Source organism: Strongyloides ratti (genome assembly GCF_001040885.1).
Source record: "Strongyloides ratti genome assembly S_ratti_ED321, chromosome : 2".
Taxonomy (NCBI): Eukaryota; Metazoa; Nematoda; class Chromadorea; order Rhabditida; family Strongyloididae; genus Strongyloides; species Strongyloides ratti.
Window position 1 is genome coordinate 11,415,978 of NC_037308.1, and position 22,559 is coordinate 11,438,536.

General features: G+C 24.3%; 10 protein-coding genes across 10 annotated transcripts; 3 read left to right on the top strand and 7 right to left on the bottom strand.

Annotated features, from left to right (window-relative positions):
• Positions 1-2,628: 2,628 nt before the first annotated feature.
• SRAE_2000364100 (Methionine synthase reductase) lies at positions 2,629-4,822 on the bottom strand (the record flags this gene model as incomplete). The annotated part of the gene is made up of 5 exons (XM_024654858.1): positions 2,629-3,368; positions 3,426-4,234; positions 4,287-4,404; positions 4,482-4,632; positions 4,685-4,822. 5 exons carry the CDS (start codon positions 4,820-4,822, stop codon positions 2,629-2,631), a joined length of 1,956 nt encoding a protein of 651 aa, XP_024508188.1.
• A 524-nt stretch (positions 4,823-5,346) lies between these two features.
• SRAE_2000364200 (Lysosome-associated membrane glycoprotein family-containing protein) lies at positions 5,347-6,113 on the bottom strand (the record flags this gene model as incomplete). Its single annotated transcript, XM_024654859.1, has 2 exons — positions 5,347-6,047; positions 6,095-6,113. 2 exons carry the CDS (start codon positions 6,111-6,113, stop codon positions 5,347-5,349), a joined length of 720 nt encoding a protein of 239 aa, XP_024508189.1.
• A 728-nt stretch (positions 6,114-6,841) lies between these two features.
• On the top strand, positions 6,842-7,828 carry SRAE_2000364300 (Hypothetical protein; the record flags this gene model as incomplete). The annotated part of the gene is made up of 3 exons (XM_024654860.1): positions 6,842-7,144; positions 7,182-7,318; positions 7,363-7,828. The coding sequence occupies 3 exons, from the start codon at positions 6,842-6,844 to the stop codon at positions 7,826-7,828; spliced, it is 906 nt and encodes a 301-aa protein (XP_024508190.1).
• Positions 7,829-8,134: 306 nt separating this feature from the next.
• SRAE_2000364400 (Cytochrome b-c1 complex subunit 2, mitochondrial) lies at positions 8,135-9,471 on the bottom strand (the record flags this gene model as incomplete). The annotated part of the gene is made up of 2 exons (XM_024654861.1): positions 8,135-8,951; positions 9,002-9,471. The coding sequence occupies 2 exons, from the start codon at positions 9,469-9,471 to the stop codon at positions 8,135-8,137; spliced, it is 1,287 nt and encodes a 428-aa protein (XP_024508191.1).
• Positions 9,472-10,026: 555 nt separating this feature from the next.
• On the top strand, positions 10,027-11,505 carry SRAE_2000364500 (Dedicator of cytokinesis C-terminal domain and Golgi pH regulator, conserved domain and Abscisic acid G-protein coupled receptor-like domain-containing protein; the record flags this gene model as incomplete). The annotated part of the gene is made up of 3 exons (XM_024654863.1): positions 10,027-10,232; positions 10,283-11,252; positions 11,302-11,505. The coding sequence occupies 3 exons, from the start codon at positions 10,027-10,029 to the stop codon at positions 11,503-11,505; spliced, it is 1,380 nt and encodes a 459-aa protein (XP_024508192.1).
• A 306-nt stretch (positions 11,506-11,811) lies between these two features.
• Positions 11,812-12,691, bottom strand: SRAE_2000364600 (14-3-3 protein zeta; the record flags this gene model as incomplete). Its single annotated transcript, XM_024654864.1, has 3 exons — positions 11,812-12,125; positions 12,178-12,550; positions 12,641-12,691. 3 exons carry the CDS (start codon positions 12,689-12,691, stop codon positions 11,812-11,814), a joined length of 738 nt encoding a protein of 245 aa, XP_024508193.1.
• Positions 12,692-14,487: 1,796 nt separating this feature from the next.
• On the bottom strand, positions 14,488-15,539 carry SRAE_2000364700 (Dehydrodolichyl diphosphate synthase; the record flags this gene model as incomplete). Its single annotated transcript, XM_024654865.1, has 3 exons — positions 14,488-15,234; positions 15,285-15,407; positions 15,453-15,539. 3 exons carry the CDS (start codon positions 15,537-15,539, stop codon positions 14,488-14,490), a joined length of 957 nt encoding a protein of 318 aa, XP_024508194.1.
• Positions 15,540-17,828: 2,289 nt separating this feature from the next.
• Positions 17,829-19,064, bottom strand: SRAE_2000364800 (14-3-3 protein zeta; the record flags this gene model as incomplete). Its single annotated transcript, XM_024654866.1, has 5 exons — positions 17,829-17,993; positions 18,070-18,233; positions 18,273-18,422; positions 18,594-18,966; positions 19,014-19,064. The coding sequence occupies 5 exons, from the start codon at positions 19,062-19,064 to the stop codon at positions 17,829-17,831; spliced, it is 903 nt and encodes a 300-aa protein (XP_024508195.1).
• A 1,071-nt stretch (positions 19,065-20,135) lies between these two features.
• Positions 20,136-20,648, top strand: SRAE_2000364900 (Hypothetical protein; the record flags this gene model as incomplete). Its single annotated transcript, XM_024654867.1, has 3 exons — positions 20,136-20,297; positions 20,519-20,538; positions 20,606-20,648. The coding sequence occupies 3 exons, from the start codon at positions 20,136-20,138 to the stop codon at positions 20,646-20,648; spliced, it is 225 nt and encodes a 74-aa protein (XP_024508196.1).
• A 646-nt stretch (positions 20,649-21,294) lies between these two features.
• On the bottom strand, positions 21,295-22,551 carry SRAE_2000365000 (Thiouridylase, cytoplasmic, subunit 2 family-containing protein; the record flags this gene model as incomplete). The annotated part of the gene is made up of 3 exons (XM_024654868.1): positions 21,295-21,304; positions 21,361-21,772; positions 21,909-22,551. 3 exons carry the CDS (start codon positions 22,549-22,551, stop codon positions 21,295-21,297), a joined length of 1,065 nt encoding a protein of 354 aa, XP_024508197.1.
• Between the last annotated feature and the right edge of the window lie 8 nt (positions 22,552-22,559).

The window sequence follows — 22,559 nt, forward strand, 5'->3', positions numbered from 1 at the left end:
AAATTTTATAAAGCAAAAATAAATAACTCAACTACTTGTATGACATATAATACAATACATTTACATCATAATTGGTGATTAAAATTTATTTAAAAAAAAAATATAGTACAAAAAATTATTTTAATCATTATAAAATTATTTACTTTCTCCAGATTATTTTACTACTAATACCTATTAATAATATTAGAAAAGATTAAGAATTTTTTTTATATAATTATATATTTAAATATATAAAAATCTTTAATACAAGTTTTATTTATATAAAAAAAAAAATTTTTTTTGATCTATCTTCAAAAAATCAAAGATAATATGAAAGGTTTAACCCCTTAGATATATCATTATAAAATAATAAATTTTTTAAAAGTTGTATTACTGTCAAAAATAATTATTTAAAAAGAATGTATATAGGAAGTAATTACCTGGTCAAAGTTAAATCAAAATAAATATAATGATATTTTATTTTATATCAGAAGAATAGTAGAATCAATAAAATTTTTATATTATTGTAAAATATGGCATTATAACATTAATTCTTTATTTAACTGTCATTTTAATAATGAAATAAACAATAAAAAAAAATATATATATATATTTTTAACAAGTAATTACAATGTATTGTTAATTAAGATTAATAATTTAACATGATAGATTTTAAATAACATTGTATATATATATTATAATCAAAAATTTCTTTATCATATATTTAAATGTTATTAATATAATATATAATAAAAAAAAACTTTTTAAAAGGTTATTATTTATACCAATTAATAAGTCATTCCTATATTACAGAAAAATGATGTAATAAAGATTTTCATTTTCATAGCTAGTTATATTTTTAAGAACTTTATAATATTTAAAATTATCTTGTTCATATCATATTATTTCTAAACATGAAATAGATTAAGATCACAAAGGTATACAATGAAAAAAGCTTGAAATATTGCTAAAAGTGAAAGTAAAACTAGAAAATATAAACAACTTATAAGGATACTATTACGTGATTTGTAAAAATGTCAAAATAGACATTTAAATATAATTAAACATTAACGGTCACTCAAGTACGATGTATCTTAAAAGTATGATTTAGCAATACATTAAATGATAGTTAAGAAATAACTTTATGATAAATATTAATTTCATAGTAATAAAATATATTGTAATATGGTACTACAAATCAAAGTAATGATATAAATCCAATATATTTATTTCTTATTTTTTATATATTTTAATATAATTAAATATGATTTTTCTATAAAATTAATCTATTGTTTAAAACAAAATTATAATAATAATAATAATAATAATAATAATAACAATAATAATGTAAATAACGTAAATGTAGTTATAAGAATACTATTAAAAATAAATAAAAATACTATTGAAAATTTATCTTTTATACTTTTTTTTCATGTTAGTTGAAAAAAAGGCGTTTCTATACCTATTTATCTAAGTACTAAGAAAACTAACTACAAAGTTTTTATCTTGCCATAGTTTTTATTTAGAATGAAAACGGAAATTAAATAAAAATGTTTAACTTTTAGCTAATCACTTTTATTAAATAGTCAAAAAAAAAATCTTTAAAAATATGAAAAGATTTTGTGTACTGTTTAAAAAATAAGTAAAGGTCAGAATATCCTTAAATAATTATAAATTATCTCTATTGTCCAACATTTTGATCACTTATTTAAATATCAAAAAAAAAAAAAGATTATTTTAAAAAGTATAATATAGCTTTATATAAGTTAAACTTATAAAAAAGCTTTTTCAAGCAACTAAGAACATATAGTAATAAACATTTAGTTAATTTATATAATTAAAATTATTGATGTATACTAATTATCCTGAATATGTAATAATTAATGATATCGTTAAACAAGTTTAGACAAATAAACCTTACAGCTTAATTTTAATAAAAATTTATTATTTATAATAATAAAAGATGTTACATTTTTATTTATATATATATTTTAAATAACAAGGAACTTTAATATTAAAAAAAAAGGTAATGATATTCTGGAATTTTATTTACTCTTATTAACATTATCATTATTTATATTTGAATTTTATTTTTTCTTTTGTAATATTTTAATCGTGATAATTTTTTTATAAATAGATCGTTATACTTCAAAAATTTTATCTTTAACAATACAATTCTTAGACAACAAATGTAAGGATAATTCAAATTTGTCTTGAATTATAAAAAATTTTCTAATAAAATATTAAAAATAGTGAAATACATAAAGTGAATAAAATATCTATAAATATTTAATTATTGAAATAACTGCTAATTCTTATCATTATACTTATTATGTATTAACAAAGTACAGATTGTAAACATAAAAAGTTCTAACATATATTATTTTTCATTGAATGTAAATTTACAAAAATATATAGACAAAATTTATTAGATAAAATAATGAATTTTAATATAATTCAAGCTTTTTAAATAATAAAAATATGAACTAATATTACTTTAAATTTATACATCTTATTAACTTTTTAAATAATATAAACATTCCATTAAAACTTCTAATTTTTATTTAAAAAAAATTGACGTATTACATTTTTTTTAAGAAAAATTACTCCAATGATATCATAAGATTTTTCATATGATAAAAATAGAATTCATGACCAAACATCTTCTATATACCTTTCATTTTTTTTAAGTTCATTTAAAATTGTTATTCCTTCATTATTGTCAACATTATATGTTTCTTTAATAATTTCAAGAAAACATTGATAAACATCTTTTGACATTCCTATACCATCACCACACAAATATATTTTTGAATTTGGAATTTTTAAAAAATTTATAACCACATCTTTGTTATGTTTTAATAGATCTTGAACATGTTTAATAGGAGAATTAATCTCTGATTGTGGACGTGATTCACAAGTAAACACTTTCGTTAATACACCTAATTGTTCAAAAATTTTTATTTCATTCTCATATAAAAATTCTTTCTTTAAATCTCTACATCCATAAAATAAATAACGAGGAACATTACAAAAATTGTTATCATTTTTCTTTAATTTTAATGTTTGAATTTTTTGTAAAAAACTTATAAATGGTGCTACACCTGTACCTGGACCAATCATCAATAATGGAATATCATATCCATCAGTCTCATTGTTAATACTAATTGGTGGTAATCTAAACTTTGAAGTTTCCTTTAAACATATCATTAATTTATCACCAACATTTAAACTTTTTATAAACCCTGTAGCTAATCCAGTTCTAATTTCTTGTCTTCCATTTTCAGCTGGAAATTCCATTAATGAATAAACAAAACGAAGTCTATTTTTCCATAATGAATGATGACAAGATACAGTATATGGTCTTGGTATTAATCTAGGTAATAATTCTATAATATAATAATAAATAATATATATATAGTAAGTATTTAAAAAAATCCACTTACCTAATAATCTGTCAACATTAGGTTCACAGGATGGAAAAGCTACTAAGACATCCGTTAAAGTTACACCAGTACTACGAATTAGGTTATTAAATTCAGACATCCCTTGAACTGAACATAATTCTAATAATCGTCGTCTTTCATCATCATCTGTACAATCATCGGCTAAAATTCTTAAAATTGGTCTACCAGGTGTTCTTCTAATATCTAAACAATATGTAAATATATAACGTAATGTTGAATTATTAGGTAAATAATCAGGAATTGTTGGGTTAGTTTTTTTTGTTCCTGGTTGAATAAATAATTTTAACTGTTGATCAGCAATTGTAAGAAGATTAAGCTTTGATAACAAATTTTCAACTTCATTCTTGTCATTTGGAGTAATAAAATAAAATGAATCACCAGGTTCATATTTTAAAAGATCATCAAACCCTGTTTTTATTTCTAATTGAATTTCACGTTTTTCTTTAACCCCATTTATATCATTTCCTGTAATTAAAATAACACCTACAACATCAGCCTCATAAAATGGACTCCCTTGACCTGGAAATTTTGAATCATTTTGCCATGGTATTGATGTAAAATCTGTTATCTGTTCATGAGTTACAGATGAAGCTAAATATTCTATAGCTGGTTGTGGTACTCTTAAATTTTTTTCATTTCTTAAATTTTCACTACCCCTTTGAAGAGTAATATTTTCTGTTAAATTATTATCTAAAATAACTTCTGCCATTTGATTTATAATTGTATCTTTGTCACTATTTAATTTTGTAAATAAATTATCAATCCAAGGTTCAACAGTCAACTCTAATCTAAATAATTTTTATATGTATTTTAAAATAAAATATTAAATAAAAAACAAACCCAATTTGATCATCAGCTAATCCTATTTCAACAATATTCTTTGCTCCGTGATTTTTTAAAATTTTATCCAATTTTTTTGGGATAAAATGAAAAGATGAATAATTTGAATCACCTAGACCTACAAAAATTAATAATAAAAAAAATATAAATTGACAAAATTTATAAACACTTTAGCCGCAACTCTTTTTTACTAACCTAATAATGCATAATTCAAATTACATAACCAATTTACTGGAAGACTTTTTCTACTAATTCTTCTAATAAATCTAGCACTTTTTTCTGGTGGATCACCATCACCTGTTGATGATATTACAGCTACAATAAAACTTTCTTTTTCAATAAAAAACTTAAAATAATATTTATTGTATTAAAAAAAAAATTTTTTTTTTATTACATACTTCTTTTTCTGATTGGCTCATACAATATACTCTTGGTTTAAATCCATTCCTTATGAAACGGTCCCCAATTTGTTTAGCAATAGCCTCAGCCTGACCTGTTTGACTACCATAAATAATAAGAAAATCTTTTGAAATCATAGAGGAGTAATTTTTTTTGATATGTATAGATGAATGGCTTTCTTTATATAAACGATAAATTTTGATAGATTATATATGGTTTATACAAGTATATATTTTTGATAGATAACACAAGAAAAAAAATTTCCACTAGGTAACTTCCACTATATAAAGTTTAAAACAATTAAAAATAATACTTTTTTTTTAAGAAAAAACTTTTGATAGTAGTGCTAGTAATCTTAGTCTTGTTTATAACATATATTATATAAATTACACTTTAAATATAGGCAAAAAAATAATAAAACTTTTAATATCTAAACAACATTATTTTTTCTATCTTATCTTATTGCTTCATATCATTAAATCTTTATATTTTATTAATCCATTTTAAAAATATTAACAGGAATTAAATATTTGTTAATAACATACATTAGAATAACCCTTATCACATAAACAAAATAACATTACAAATATTTAAAGTAAATGTGGTTATTCATATAGGCACAAGACAAAATCTTTCTAAAAGATTTAAATATAAATGTTTCTTAAACTGAAGCATATCCTTGTCTTTTGGCGCGTTGTCTTCCAATAAGATAAGCAATAAGAACAGCAATAACTAAACCAGTTAAACAGGCTCCAACAACAATTGGTACAACATCTGATGTCTTTGAATCATTAAAACATAATTCATATTTAGTGCCATTTGCAAAGTATGGTCTATCAAGTTCCTCTTCAGCAACAACTTTTAAATTTTTAAATGTAAGTTTAGCATTCTCTGTGAAGCCTAAAGTATTTGTGGAACACATAAATGCTGTATTTCCACCAGAAGCATTCCATTCAAATACTTTTCCTTCTTGTTTAAATTTTTTTAATGGTTCTGTAGAATTAAATATTGTGTCATCACTAAAGTTTGCATAAAGATAATATTTTTGAAGTTTAAATGAATGTTCTTTTCCAACATTTGAATCTATATCAAAAATTAATGAAATATGCCATATTCCAGTGGCATTTACTTCTGGAGTAAAATCAATATTCAAAACTTGAGTTCCATTTTCTGCTGCACAGTTTCCATGAGATTTTGCAGTATGTGGGACAGTAAAATCATAACTCTGCAAACTTGTTCCACTCTCTTTTTTATTATAAGTTACAGTCCCAGTAATATTTGCCTCCAAAACAATGCAATATTTTCCTGTTTTGGTTTTAGCTGTATACACATCAGCAGAAACAATCGTTGCTAATAAAAAAACTAAAATAATATTAAAAAAAAACTATTAAAAAAAGAAATTAACTTACGTAAAACAAAACTTCTCATTTTTATAATAATAAATCACTGAAATTCTATTAAAAGCGATTATATAAATATGTTTGTACACTCTTTAGGTATATATTGCATAAATCGATAAAAACGAACTATAAACTTTTAAATAATCAAATTGTATTATCAAAAAAAGAATATCAAAGTATATTTAAAAGTTTTGATTGATAAGACTATTGATGAAATATTTCTTACTTTAATAGCATCACGGGATAAAACAAACAACTTTTCTTTTTAGGAACACTTATTTAAAATGATGCAAAGTTTATAAAAAAATGATAAAGCGTGTATTCAGAATGTTTTTTTGAAAAAAAATTTAATATAATACCAATTGTGATATATATTTTTGTCATGTACAAAGAAAAAAGTAATAATGGATCTGTTAAAAGCATAAAATTTTGTTATAAATAAAGTCATTTCCTAAATTAATTTTTACTAAGAATCAAGTTTAAATTGTTAAAATAAAAAAACTTTAACATATAAGTTTTAAACTACATTCAAGTTTACTTTCACAAATGTATAATAAATAAATATAAAAAGTAAGACCAATCATTTTTACATTAAAATGATAACTAGATCTTAGATATTTTTAACTTTATCTAGATTCAGATTGATTTCTATCAATAGGTCTATAGTATAAACTATTTAAATTGTTAGAACTTTTAAGTAATTTTATCATTTTATAAAAATAATTTCTTTATTCCTTTGAATGAATATTTTATATCATGACTATATTTAATGATCTAAAAGTATTATTAAAAAACAAAGATCAAGATGATAAAAATAAGATAAATAATAAAGTTTCTGAAACGAATGTAAATAAAACTGAAAATAAATACTCTAATTTTAAAATATCTTTGAAAACATTTCCTACTTATTTATATTACAATACCGATAGTATAAATTATAATAAAAATGATTGGAAGGAAAAAAATTATAAACAAAATATTATATCATTTTTTAATGATATTTCAGAAATCAAGAAAGAAGTTTATGATATTGGAAAAAGTCTTGTTAAACCCTCTAAAGTAAGTTTTTATTTTACAGTTAACATATTATTTATAGAAAGAGAAAAGTAAAAGAAATTTAATTTTATTTAGTAAAAATAGTTTACAACATAAAAATTTACAAAATAAAAGTGGATTTATTCAATATTATAGTATTAATCCAATAAATAGTAACGATAAAATATTGAATTTCAAGTAAGTAAACTATTATTTATTAACAGTATGGTCTAAAATTTTAGAAAACAATACAACACATATCCATTGATTATAAAAATACCTAAATTAAATAACAACAACAACAAAAAACATGAAAATAATATCTACCAGTGGTACGATAAAAAAATCACCGATCAAAAACAAAGCTTATCTGTATTTGATTATGACACAAATGATGAAATAAATAATTCTAATAGCATCGTATCAAATAATTCTACAATCGATGTAAACAAAAAAAATTACAAAAAGAAAAATATGATTGGTGATCATTCTAATGAAATCATTAGTAGAAAAAATATGATTCAATCATCATCAAAGTATTATGTAACATTCGAGAAAAATGTTACGTTAATTATTTTTAATATTTATGATAGTAGTGATTATATAATAATACAAGAACCATTAAAAACTGATGTTGATAATATAACACTTAATGAAGATTCAACAAATAATACTTCTAACTTTTTAAGAAAAAGTAACTATGAATAAAAATATAATATTTCATTTTTAAATTACATTTTTTTGGATGACTTAAAGACTACATGACAATCATTAATAGAAAATTAATAATTATCCGGATATGTGATAGAAGGTTAAATCATTCATTAAAAGTACTTATTATTACCTTATCATTACTTTTTCTTTTTAATTTTTTTTTTGCAATAAATTATTTCAATAATTTGATTGATTGTTTAGAAAAAGATAATATTTTATACCTTGTAAAATATCACATAAATTGAAAAAAATAATATCGTGATGAAAAAGAACCTATTACACATTTATTTTAAGCTGTTTTTACAATTCATCCAAATATGGTACATTATCAACTACACCATAGGAAGAAATTGATAATTTTCCATTAAATTTAGAGGCAGCTTTTTTAACATCATCAATTGTTACAGATTTTATTATTTCAGCAAAAGCAACTGGACTTGTTGGAGTGGGATTGCTTAAAATTTGAATTGCTTGATCAACGGCTATATTTGAGTCATTTTCTGAACGAAGAAGTACCTCAGAAATAGATTGTTGTTTAGCAATTTCAAAAGATTCGCTATCAATGTCTGAAGCAAGAGATTTGACAGCTTTAACAGCTTTACTTGTTAATATTCCAGCTTGACTTCCATCAGTGACAAAATAAAAACCAACAAGACCATTATCAGTATAAGAAATGTTAACTGCTGTTACACCAGCAGGAGATTGTGATTCTTTGTTGATAGCTTTGGCAACAACTCCAAAACCATTATTTGAAGAATATTTAGTAACAGGTGAACTGGCAATTAATGAAGCTAAAACAGCTTGAACGGCAACAGATTTTAAATCATTTAATTTGGCACCTTCAGCAACAACAGCAACATGAGCCATTTTTCCAGGACCACAAAGACGAACTTCTCCTCCTTTGTATGGTGAAGCAGAAGGCTCTTTCCCTTTTCCTTCTGCAACTGTAATTTGTTCAGCAGCATATTGAAGAAGAAGATTATGGTCAACGTTAATTCCTACAATAGCTGCCTCTCCAGTAAGAAGTCTAGATTTAGCAAAAGATTCCAATTGTTTATAATCAACTTTTCCAATTTTATATGGTTTTGCAATATTTAATCTACCTAATCCTCCACTTCTATAATAAAGTTTATTTATATATTATCAAAAAAAAAAAGAAAAACTAACCTAAAAGCTGCTTTATGTAACATTTCAATAACAACATCATAAGCTTCCAAATTTTCTAAATCAGTTTTAAGAGTTTCTGATACATCAAGAACTTCCCATGGTTTAAAAGCTGGTTGACCAAGCTCTCCAAGAAGTGAAACACCAATAGGAGCACCTTCACGTGGAGTTGTAAGATGAATAGCAAAAATATCTTTCGTGGCTAAAGAATTTAAATTAGCTCCAATATTTCCAGTTTGCCATAATAATTTTACTCCAAGGTAATTTTTAGAATCAGTACCAACAGAATTACGAAGATAATGAACGACTCCTTGTTCATCTGGTTGTTCATAACGAGAACCAGCACGAAATGCTAAAACAAGTTGTGATATTGGAGCACCATTATCAATTGAAGCAACTGTTAATCCATTTGGTAATTTTGATACTTTTTGTTCAACTTTACGTACAGCTGAGCATAAACCACGACGTATCATACTGGTATTGATAAAGATACAAATAAACAAAGGCTAAAATGAGGAAAATGTTTAATAAGGCAAATGATCTTATAAATACTTTATCACAGATACACAGACCACCAATTGGGTAGTAAACAAGTACAACTTTCTTCGCTTAAAGATGCATTATTGAAAAAAAAAACGTTAAATTAATAATATCAATTATTTTATTACAAAATTAAAAAAAATTAATAACAAAATAAAATATTATCAAATGTTAGGTGATTTCTAAATTTGTTTTTGAATATATTCTTATAGAGAAATGATCAAATGTTTGGTATTATGCTTACTAGTATCAGAAAATTTAATGATGCATGGATTCACAATGTACATTATTAATAATTATTAATGTATGATAAACTTTTAATTCATCTATATATTCATATAATATTAAATGAATTAATTAATTTAATATTTCAACAAAACTATCAATAAATTACAATTAAATGGACACGTATATTTTTTTTTAAATTTGTTAATATTTTTAATTTTTAGGATATTTTTAAATTTAATGAAATAATTATCTATGAAAATATGTTTGCTATTTATGAACTAATTATTATTTTCGGGTCACCAATTCTCTTTGCTATTGGAGGATTTTTTTTTTGTAAGGAACGTCTTTTTAAAGAAAATAATATAAGACATTTTGTTACACAAATATTATTTGCTATAACATTTTCTTCTTCCTGTACAATGTTTGAATTAATAATTTTTGAAATAATGGATATTTTAAATTATGGGTATTGTAAAAAAAACCATTCATTTTGTTTATTTAATATTTTTTTTGTAGATCTCGATATATCTATTGGAAGGTTGTGCTATATACTATGCTTCTAATGTGTATTATTGTTCTTCCAATAGCAATTTCTGTTTCTTTTCTAAAATCATTTTGTCAAACGAAAAGAAATTATGTAACAATATTTAGTATAGTATTCTATGGAATATATATATTTATGTTTTGGAAAATTGGTGAAAATTTTCCATTTTTAAATGCTAAATATTCTTTCTTTTCAATTGAACAAGCAATATCTCGTGTTGGTATTATAGGAGTTACTGTAATGGCATTACTATCAGGTTTTGGTGCCGTTAATGCTCCTTATACATGTATGACATATTTTTTAAAACCTATTACAGAAACAAGTATTGCAAATATGTATAAAAAAGTTAAACAAAATCAAAGTATGATTGCTTCTAAAAAATTAAAATATCAACAATTAGAAGATGAATTAAATAGAAGTGCCTTTACTAGATCATATGAATCACCAAGCAATATATTTCATCGTTTTTTAAATTCTGTATCTAATTCAAATACTCATGTCAAAAATCAAATGGATGAACTAACTAATGAAATTTATGAACTAGAAGAATTTTCCAAGTATCTTGAAATTGAATATAAAGAACAAATATACTGGAAAGAACGTGCTGATTACAGCAAAACACTTCAAGGAAAATATTTCAATGTTTTAGGATATTTTTTTTCTATATATTGTGTATGGAAAATATTTATTTCTGCTGTAAATATTATTTTTAATAGAGTTGGAAAAGTAGATCCTGTTACAAAACTTATTGAAATTGCTGTAAAACACATGGGTTATGATATAGATATTCCTTTTTGGTCTCAACAATTAAGTTTTATTATAATTGGAGTTATAGCTGTAACTTCTGTTAGAGGTCTCCTGATAACAATGTCTAAATTTGTTTACGCAATATCTAGCAAGAAATATGCACATATTATTGTTTTATTTATGGCACAAGTAATGGTAAGTTTTATTGTAACCTTTTTAGATATAATTGAAAAATTTTTTACAGGGAATGTACTTTGTTTCATCTGTTCTTCTCATACGAATGAATATGCCCCACGAATATAGGGCTATAATTACAGAAGTCGTCGGTAACCTTCAATTTAATTTTTACCATAGATGGTTTGACGTCATATTCCTAATTGCTGCAATTGTTAGTATACTATTTCTTTATCTAGCGCACAGAAACGTCCGCGTGAAGAACGATTTGTAAAAAAAAAAAAATATCAATTTAATAAGTGAAAACCACTTCCACGTATTAATAATTTATACATTGTAAAAACTATAATGCTTACCAAACTTTTACTAAGAAATATATAATAAAAAGATATACACAATGTTAATTATGAGCCATGCAAAAATATAAATTTTTTTTTTGAAACAATAGGCTTTTGATACCGTCTATATATATTGAGAGAGATACAAAAAAAAAAAACGACAGCGATAATGTAAATGGGGAAAAGGTAGAACAGAACATGGTAAGCATGAGCAGCATTAAAGCCAAAAATTAATTAAATTATTATTGTCCTTCAAGTCCATCTTGGTCATCTGGAGCAGCATCAGAGGTCCACAAAGTGAGATTATCTCTGAGAAGTTGCATAATTAGTGTGCTATCTTTGTAAGAATCTTCATTAAGAGTATCCAATTCAGCAATAGCATCATCAAAAGCTTGTTTTGCAAGTTGACAAGCTTTATCTGGAGCGTTCAAAATCTCGTAGTAGAAGACGGAGAAGTTGAGAGCAAGTCCTAATCTAATTGGATGAGTTGGTTGCATCTTCTCCTTAGCAATATCAAAAGCTTCCTGGTAAGCGCTTTGAGATTTCTCAACGACGGCTATAAAAATAAAAAATATTATTATATTTAAAAATAATAAATTATAACATACATGAACGTTCATCTCCAGTAGCAACTTCAGCAAGATATCTGTAGTAATCTCCTTTCATCTTCAAATAAAAAACCTTCGATTCTGGATTACCAGCTTTTGGGATAAGATACTTGTCCAAAAGTTCCAAGACATCTTGACAAATGTCTTTAAGCTCCTTTTCAACAGTTTCTCTGTACTCCTTAGCCATTTGTTGTTTTCTCTCTGATCCTTCACTTTTTTGTTCAATTGAAGAGATAACTCTCCATGACGAACGACGAGCTCCAACAACATTTTTGTAAGCAACAGAGAGAAGATTTCTCTCTTCATTGGTAAGTTCTGGTCCAGATTCAGTCACTTTTTTCATTGACTTGGCCATATCATCGTATCTTTCAGCCTAAATTGTAGAAAAAAAATTAGGTAATTATTAATGTTAAAATGACGTGGTATTGACGAACTGCAAAAATATGGTTTTTAAGAAACTTACTTGTTCAGCGAGCTTGGCGCGTTGGACGAGTTCTTCCTTGTTATCAGCCATTTTTAGTAGTTGGAACCGGTAATAATCACAGGGAAAGCTAAGTTAGCAGCTGAAATAAGACGGAATTATATGTATCGAGTTTTTGATGAATATCGGCTGTTGGAATTTTAACACTCCAAACGTCGTAATAAGACACAAAACAGACGTGTCGCTATGAGATACAAAGATAGTGGAGAAAGATATATATTTTTTAAAAATATTTTTAAATTAATAATTTTTTTAACTATGAAAACACACAGAATGAAAGCAAAAGAATGTTTGCGTAAAATTAAGGTATGTAATGTTAAATAATTTTTATATTAACAAATAAAATTCCCCTTGAAAAACGGGTAGACTAATGGTGGTGGGTAACACAAATGTATGCTTTGTCTTGAAAGTAACAGCCATAACACATAAAGTTTAACACGCCTCTAAAAGGAAAAATGCCAAATATTTGTTCGGTTAGCTTGTTTTAGAAAAACATATAAAATCAATATTTTATAAAATAAAGAGTAGAGTTGAAAATATGCCAAATTTCATATACATAAAAATAAAAAAATTAGTTTACGAAAAATTTTTGTTAAATATGACAAATTTAAATAAGTAATGCTGGAATGCGACGCAATAAAGAATTGTACTGCGCATTTGTGGAGAAAGGTAAAAATTTTAGAATATTCTCGAAAGAAATACTATGACAACAGTTAGATGATGGTCATTAAGGGGTAAGGATATTAGAAGTTCGTGAAACATTTATAAGGGGTAAAATGCGAGGTAGTATGTAAAGAAGATACAGAGTAAGAATTATTCTTAAAAGATAAGTCTGAAGAAATGATAAAATCAATATAAAAGAGTGTTTATATATAAGTTCAACATCAAACGAGTTACAAATATATTATCGGCCGCGAGGCAACATATCTTATAACAACACAAGAGAAGATGGAGGCAGTACAGGAACAAAAGAATACTTTATCTATCGATAATAAAAAAAAAAAAAGTTATATTGCCCTCTAAGTCGTCGCGTATATTCTTCAATTCATTATCCACATATACATAAGTATAAGCAAAGATGTAAGACAAAGTTGTATTTTATTGAAAGTGTATACGACACAAACCTCTATGATGCATGGTCTGGCGCTACATAGCAGTATTTGGTTATATGCGGCAACATGTACTTCATATCACCAGCCTATGCGCAGTATATTCCAATTGTTAATATTTTCAGCATATATATATATATATCAATAACGCAAGTTAGAATTTAATCAGAATAAAAAAGATTTTTTTTTAGTAAGTTCATAAAATTCACAATACACATTATTGTATGAACATGTAAATATGTTTATTAATATATATGTAAAAAAATTATATTTTCATAGAATAATGAATTAGTTATATTTAAAAAAAAAAACTGTGTACAAAAAATAAAAAAAAATATATTTTATAGAGTCGCACATGACAAAAAATGTTGAATCTCAGTATATTTATATGTATGTATATATGGTAGATATGTGTCTACGTGACAGAAAGAGGTATAAGATACGAAAATGCCTGTAAATATGAACTAATAAAATAGTAAAAGAAAAAGTATAATTAAGCATAATAGATTAATGATAATAAGAAATAACTACTATTCTATTAAACTTTAATTTTAGGCACTTTCAATAGTAAAATGTTGATAGATGTAGCTGTGTATTATTTTATAATAGAGGGAAAATTGTTATTTAATTTTATAAAAAAGCTTTTAAATATTCTACAAAGAATGAATTATAAAAGAATATCATATTTTTATGTATATTAAAAATTTATTTTATTAAGCATCATGAAATTATTTCCATAGTAGCAAGTTTTTGCAGATGAACTAAATGTTTCTTTTCAAACCATTCTAAAAATTTATCTTGTTGAAGTTGGATGGCAGTCTTCTTGTCTCCAAGGATATCCCTAATATTCGTCCCTTTTGCCCTCGTCATCTTTGCAATATAGGAAACTTTTGAATGGTAACCTTGGTAACTTCGTATAGCATTAATAAGATGCCAAGCATTAAATTCCGGCCACAATATATTATCAAAGTATAAATGTGTATTGACAGATTGATATAGTAAAAAATCACTAAGCCTTTGTTCGCCACTAGTTCGTATAAATAAATCAACTTCAGAGCCATACCTTGTATCAAGACATTTTTCTAATAAACATTCTGAAATTGATTCATCTTCTAATACACCTTCTTTTATTCCGCTTTGAATAGCTTTCATAGCTCGTTCAATTTCATTTTGTGATGTATAAGCTAAACAAATATTAATGAAACAATTAGAATAATTTCTTGTAACTAATTCAATCTTCGCCATTAACTTTTGTAAAGAGGTTGACAAAAGAGATAAGTCTCCATAAAAACGTACACATAACTGTTTTCTTTCTAATTCTTCTTTTTCATCTAATAACTCTTGAAATTTCTTTTCAGCCATCTCCATAAGTCCATTAACTTCTTCTTTACTTCTTTTGAAATTTTCTATACTAAAAGCATATACAGTAACCTCTTTTATTGTTAATTCTCTACACCAATCCAATATCTACATTAACAAAATAAATAAAAAATAATTTAAAAAAAATGAAAAAAAACCTTAGTTAATTGTTCAAATCCCATTTTATGTCCTTCTAATGGAGATAATAATTTATTGTTTCTTGCAAAACGTCGATTACCATCCATAACAAATGCAATATGATTTGGAATGGGACCCGTTAACTAAATATAATTTTATTTTTATTGTTTTATTTTTATTTAAATTACCTGGAGAATTTTTTTTGCAATTTTTAACCAGTATGGAATATTATTTTCAGGAAACCATTTAATTAATTTACTTTCTTCTCTAGTCATATTATATTATATTTAAAGTTATTTTAAAATTGAAAGTAGATTTTATTGGAGTAATGATACTCTATGATTTTCATGAAAAGTGTATAAAAAGACCATCAATCTATTTTAGACTACCTTTTAATAAATTATTAGATTGGACAAAAAAAAAACGTTTTCTTCTGATAAGAACTATTTTATAGATTATAATAATATAATAAATCATTTGATTATATTTAGTTAAATTTTAATACAAATTTGTTAAAGGTATTTTTATAAAAAAAAAAAAGTTAATTTTACATTTTGTAAAAATGTTTCAATTTTTTAAACTACTTATAATAATTTTTTTAAAAAGATAATCCTTTTTTACATTATATATAATAATATAATTATTTTATTTTTAATCTGTTTAATCAAAATGTTTTATTATTATTTTAAGATGATTTACTCTTCATGAACCAAATTTTTATTCATTTATGGAAATTTAACAAATAAAAAATCTATTTAGTTTATATTAGTCTTTACTTTATGACATAAAATTATTAATCGAGTATAGGAAAATGTAAATGAAATATTTTATTGATTTATTATTATATATATAAAACATATTTGTCTAACAAATGATTATCTAAATATAATATATAAATAAATCAGTAATTTTAATGTAAAAATTTGTATACAACTTTTTCTTTTAATTAAATGGAGCAATTAAATTTCAACACTTTAGAAGTTCTAATAATAAATAGACGACTGATAAAATAAAAGATTTAATGCAAATAATTATCTATATATTTAATATATACTTTAATTAAAATTTAAAAAAAGTGTTGTAATTAATTAAAATGTAATTTTATACAAAAAAATTAACTTAATTAGTCATCATTATGTGCCAAAATATAACTAAAATTTTTTCAACTGTAAATGTAATAAAAAAATTTACATATTAAATAAGATTAAAATAAAAAGATTTTTTTGTTCTAAATTCTTTTAAAAATGAAATAAATTATTTGGTTTTATTTATTACTTAGTAGTAAAATTGTACATTGACCACCCATCAAAAAATTTAAAATATACTTTGAAAATATTTGCATATTAACCAAATTTTCTTTAAAAGAATTTTTCTATTTCACAAAAAGGTGATTTTTTTCCTTTAGACATAGTTAAAATTTTTAAATAATTATTTTGCACTTTTGTATGATCATTTTGTAAATTAATTGTTGCAATTGTTGATCAATGTAATATATTTCAGGGATTAAAAAAAAATTATATATACCATACTTTTAAAAATTAACATAAAATTAATTCATATTGGAATAATATAGAATAATGTTATTTAAAAGTTGTCAAATAAAATAATTTATTTTAATAATAATCATTTTTTTTTCATGCAATTTTTAAAAACTACAAAATTCAGAATAAAACAATTTATTTTAGTAATATTGGTATCAACTAAGATAACATATATAAAAATCAACAGTGAAAACAATTATAAATTTTAAATCAAAAAACAATGTGCAAATTTTTGATTATTGTTAAAACTAGTTTATTACCAAAAACTTTAACTTTTTTATTTTTAAAAAAATTTCAATCATTTTTATGTTTAACAATGTTGTGTAATATGATCGTTAAATTATAATATTTAATTCTAACTAAATGTAAAAAAGTTATTAGATTAAAAATATGTGGTAAATATATTTTTTACATAACATTAATAGAAGAATAATTATTTTTGCAAAAAAGACATGACTCATTTAGTTGACCAAATAAAATTATATAATAAGAAACCTGCAACCAGAAACTGTATAATTTTACAAACACAAAGAAAAATCTCATTTAGTGGAAAAAAAATATATATATATTATTTAACTTCGGAATAAAATTACCAAGATTATACAAAGTTTTTTTAAAATTTTATACTTTAGATGATAAAAATTTAAATAAAGCAGATTCTGTTAAAAAAAAATTAAAATAGATAAAAATATTAGATAATATTTATGGTTAAAAATTTATAACTGGTAATGTATAAGATACTTTAATAACAAAAAGTATGGAAAAATATTAATCTCGTTACAAAATGAAAACAAATTGATACACACAATGTTCTAATTTTATTGTTGCTCGTAATCATTAAAAAATATATTTTTAAAGATATCCTTAATATAATTATTTATTGATTGAAAGTTTGAACAAATTTGACAATGAAAAAGTCTTTAGTATATTGTTTTGATTAGTTTCTAATATAATTCTGTTTATCCACAACTTAATTAAGACAAGTCAGATCAATGTTAGCTTGTGTCAAAAAAAAACATCCATTTAATTAGCAATATCACCACCTTCAGCTCCAATGTCCTGATCATCGCCATTAGTATCGGATGTCCATAATGTAAGATTATCTCTAAGAAGCTGCATAATCAATGTACTATCCTTGTAAGAGTCCTCATTAAGAGTATCCAATTCAGCTATAGCATCATCGAAGGCCTAGAAAAAAAAGATAAAATAAAAAAATGTTATTTTAATAGAAATAAAAAAAATAATTATAAAAACAATTCTGCACCTGTTTAGCTAGTTGACAAGCACGATCCGGAGATGAAGCAACTTCGTAAAAGTAGACAGAATAGTTAAGTGCAAGCCCAAGACGAACTGGATGAGTTGGAGCCAATGATGTTTTGGCGACTTCGAGTGCTTCCGAGTAGGCAACAGCAGAATTGTTACTAGCTCCTGAAATTTAAAAAAATAATATTACCTCTTTAGCAAGACTGCAAGCTTTTTTGGGTGCATTAAGAATTTCATAAAAGAAGACAGAAAAATTGAGAGCAAGTCCTAATCTAATTGGATGCGTTGGCTGCATATGATGAATAGCAACATCAAATGCTTCCTGGTAAGCTTGTTGTGATTTCTCAACAACAACTACAAATTATCAAAAAAAACTCAATGTTAGTATTAAAAAGGGTACTAAAATTGTGCAGATCCTAAGCCTAGTTGCAATAAAATGTTTTGAGCTTATATTATTGGGAAAAAAAAATTGTAAATAAACAACACGACACCAGAATCATGCACAATGTAAAAATATAAACTTACCACTACGTGCATCTCCTGTAGCAACTTCAGCTAGATATCTATAGTAATCTCCTTTCATTTTTAAATAAAAAACTTTAGATTCTGGATTTCCGGCTTTTGGAATAAGATATTTTTCAAGAAGAGAGAGAACATCTTCACAAATTTCTTTTAATTCTTGTTCAATTTTCTCTCTATATTCCTTAGCTAGTTGTTGTTTTCTTTCAGCTCCTTCAGTTTTTTGTTCAATAGAGGAAATAACTCTCCAAGACGAACGACGCGCTCCAACAACATTTTTATAAGCTACGGAGAGAAGATTTCTTTCTTCATTTGTCAATTCAGCACCAATTTCAGTTACTTTTTTCATTGATAACGACATGTCATCATATCTTTCAGCCTATTTATTTTAAAAAAATACTAAAAATTATTATTAAAAAAACTTACTTGCTCAGCAAGTTTAGCACGTTGAACGAGTTCATCCTTATTTTCAGCCATCTTAATAAGTTAATAAAAATAGAATGTAAGGTCCACTGAAAAAAAATTGGAAAATTAAAATCGTACAAAGAAATCAGGAAATATTATATTTATACGTTAAATATATGAAACGGTAGGCGAGGCGAAGTTGGCAAAAATGAGTCAATCTACCAAACAGTGCTATAATAAAATGACAAAGGCCGTGGCTGTAAGAAACTAAAAATGAGAAATATACATTTAGACGAGGTAAAGCATAACAAGAGTATAAAAACTATACTTCTTTGTAATGAATGTCGTTAGATTGACGAACAACATACGTATTTATTATTATTATACTTGGACAAAGAAAATATCGTTCAAGGTAAGAAATTAAAGGACCTTAAAGCCGTACAGAGATACATATTTATACTTTATTTTGAGTGGTAAGAAACATAAATTAAATGCAACTATCATCATTGGTACATCCCAATAATAAGTAATCCGTTCAAGGTTTTATTATTGACTTTAATAAAACAATTTTAATGTAGAAAATTTATATCATTTGATAATGACTACACCAATGACAATTTACTATTTGATAATCAACACAGACATTTCCACATGACTCACTTACAAGCAGTGTCTTTTCGATGACGATGTAATATTATTTGAAAAAAAAAAGGGAACAATACATTACTATAATAACCAAAAATGCCCGCGCATACATGTTAGTATAAAATTTATAAAAAAACAGGCTGAATTTTTTGTTATTTACAGAAGAAAAATTGAATGAGGAAGAGAAATATGATAACTATTTGCACAATTTGAGTTAATATACATGTTAATATAAATATATATATATATATATATAGAATGATAAAAACAATATAAATAAAAATAGGGAATATTAATTTTCCTTATACTTCAAAAACTAACAACGATATAATTAGCTCAAATTGTTTCTGACTAAGAAATTGAAAGGAAAACAAAAAAATATTGCGGCATTCTCCTCGCCTAACGAAAAGAACATTCGTAGGGTGGTTCTGTTGTTGTGTAATATACTTAGAAGCGGTTGCCGTGTTGTGGCTTGCCAACTAGTAGAGGACGTTGGCGATGTTGAGAGATATGTTTGAAAAATATAAATTCAAGGGATCGGCCGGTGGAGAAAATATAAAAGAAGAGAAACGCGTACTAATTGCAAGGGACAATCTAGGGACTGTCACTGTAATTTTAGATGAGGGACCATTTTACTATCTAAAAAATTTTGGCGGTAAAGTATTATATAAAATTTCTATTTTTTTTATATTAGAAAAATTTCACTGAGTTGAATGTTAAAAAGTGATAGTGCACTTATGATAATTTTAAAAAGTTGGCTACTAATGTTAACCGTTGAATATTGTTAAATTGGATGAAGTATTATTATTTTTCAAGTATATGAAGCGCGTACTAATTGCAAGGGCTTCATGTTACAGATATATCCCTGAAGCAATGAGAAGCTAATAATACCATTTGAAGTGTAATTTTAAAATTTTTAGTTTTAGATAAAGCATTGGCATATTAAATTAAAATTTAACTTCTTTTAGATCGTCTATAGTTGGTGTAATAGAATTGGAGTATTGGCTTTAAGTTAACTATTTGTGTTATTATTCCTGACAGTTGCCGTTAATAACATAGATATTAATGTTGAAATCTTTATAATTAAAAATGGTTTTGTAATGTTTATTTATTAAGGCAACATAGAATAACTTTGATGTACGAGGGAATGTTAAGTGAGGTGGTTAAAAACGTGTGGAAATTGATAGTAAGCTAATGAATATTTGAATTATTAAAAACACAATTTATTATTAGTTTTAATATATATTATAAGTAAGTGATGAATAGGCATATCTATCATATATTTACTGTTATTAAAAGCATTTCCTTTGTTAATAGTTTTTCGTCTAACTTTATTCTATAAAAATTTTTAAACACGTCCAATTGAATTAGAGATGAAAAAATAATGTTTAAAAATATACATATTAATATAATTTTTTTTTGCTTATATTATTTATAGTATGGTAATTTAATAACACCTATTGTTATCAGTTCTTTGTGAAAAAATACTATTGATGATTAATTACAATTTATAATTTAATTTTTATAAAAAAAAAATTTGTAATCGTATAGTAGACAGGAAAACAATACTACTATGAAATAGTTATATCATTGTGTTATCAAGAAAAATTCTATACTAAAAATAGACGAAGAAAAAAAAATTATGAAATATATTTATCTAATCTTCTCTAGATTTTAATAAAAAAATTAAAAATTTAATTATAATTTAATTATTTTTTCTAACATTTCTCGGGACTCTACATTAGGTTCCAACTCTGCATCTATAAAATCAAAGCATGCTCGGCACATGATTTGAGTTTCATCACGTGAATCATATTTAATATAACATAATTTACAAGCCGATATATTATTTTCAATATTAGGTCTTACTTTCCCTGATATGGAAAGTAATGTGGGAATTGTTGCAGGAAAACCGGTATAAATAAGAGAATCTAAGAAGAGATTATTACAATTTTGGATTGTATTTGAATATATATTATTAAAAACTTCGTTTTCATAAATTTTCCAATTGGTAAATAGTTCAAAACTTAATGTTGAATTAATCTCTTTTTGTGATATATCATGTAAGGGCCTTATCAAAGAAACCCCTTCAAATCTGTTATCTACAATTTCTGTTAAATGTCCTATAGAAGATCCTAAAAATAAAAAAAATTACCCATTTGGTTTTAAATCTTGTTACACTATATAATTATGTCATTTTCTTTTACAAAAAAATAAACAAAGTATTATTTTTTTATGCAATATAACTTTGAAATTGTTAGTTAAAAATACCTCGTCCAAAACATAAAGCATTGCATGTTATTCTCCCTAATTCATCTGAACAATATGGTAGAAGAATTTTGTCAGAATTAAATGATTTTCCTAGCTTAAAATAAAGTAAATCCCATAAGATACGTTTTATTTCAATTTTTGCAGATGGTGTCCTAAATAAACTGTAAAATTTAGTTAATTGTGTTATTTTATCAATTCCTAAAACGGTTTCCTCCCTATCATTAAAACTATCATTAAAAATAAAAGCAAGATGAACAAAATGTAATGGCCAATTTGTAGTTTTAAATGATTCTTTTGTTTTTTGGTAAAAATTTTCAACATCTTCTAAATTTTCAGCATCAGTTACTGCTATAATTGTAGGATCAATATCTATCTTTTTATATGGAGTTTTTGATTTTCCTTCAGAAATAATTCCAATTAGAAATGAAGAATTTGTATCTCCTTTAAAAATTATAAGAGGATTTCTACTTTTTCCATCTTTGAAAACTCGATTTTTACCAAGTGCAAAAAAGAATTTTTGTTTTACCATTATTACAAAATGATCTTTGCAATAAGTTGCTCTTTTTGAATCAAATCCATAAAAAGGTCCTGGTTCAGAACATTTAACACATTTTTTAACTGTAGTAGACATTTCTAAAGACATATTTTCTA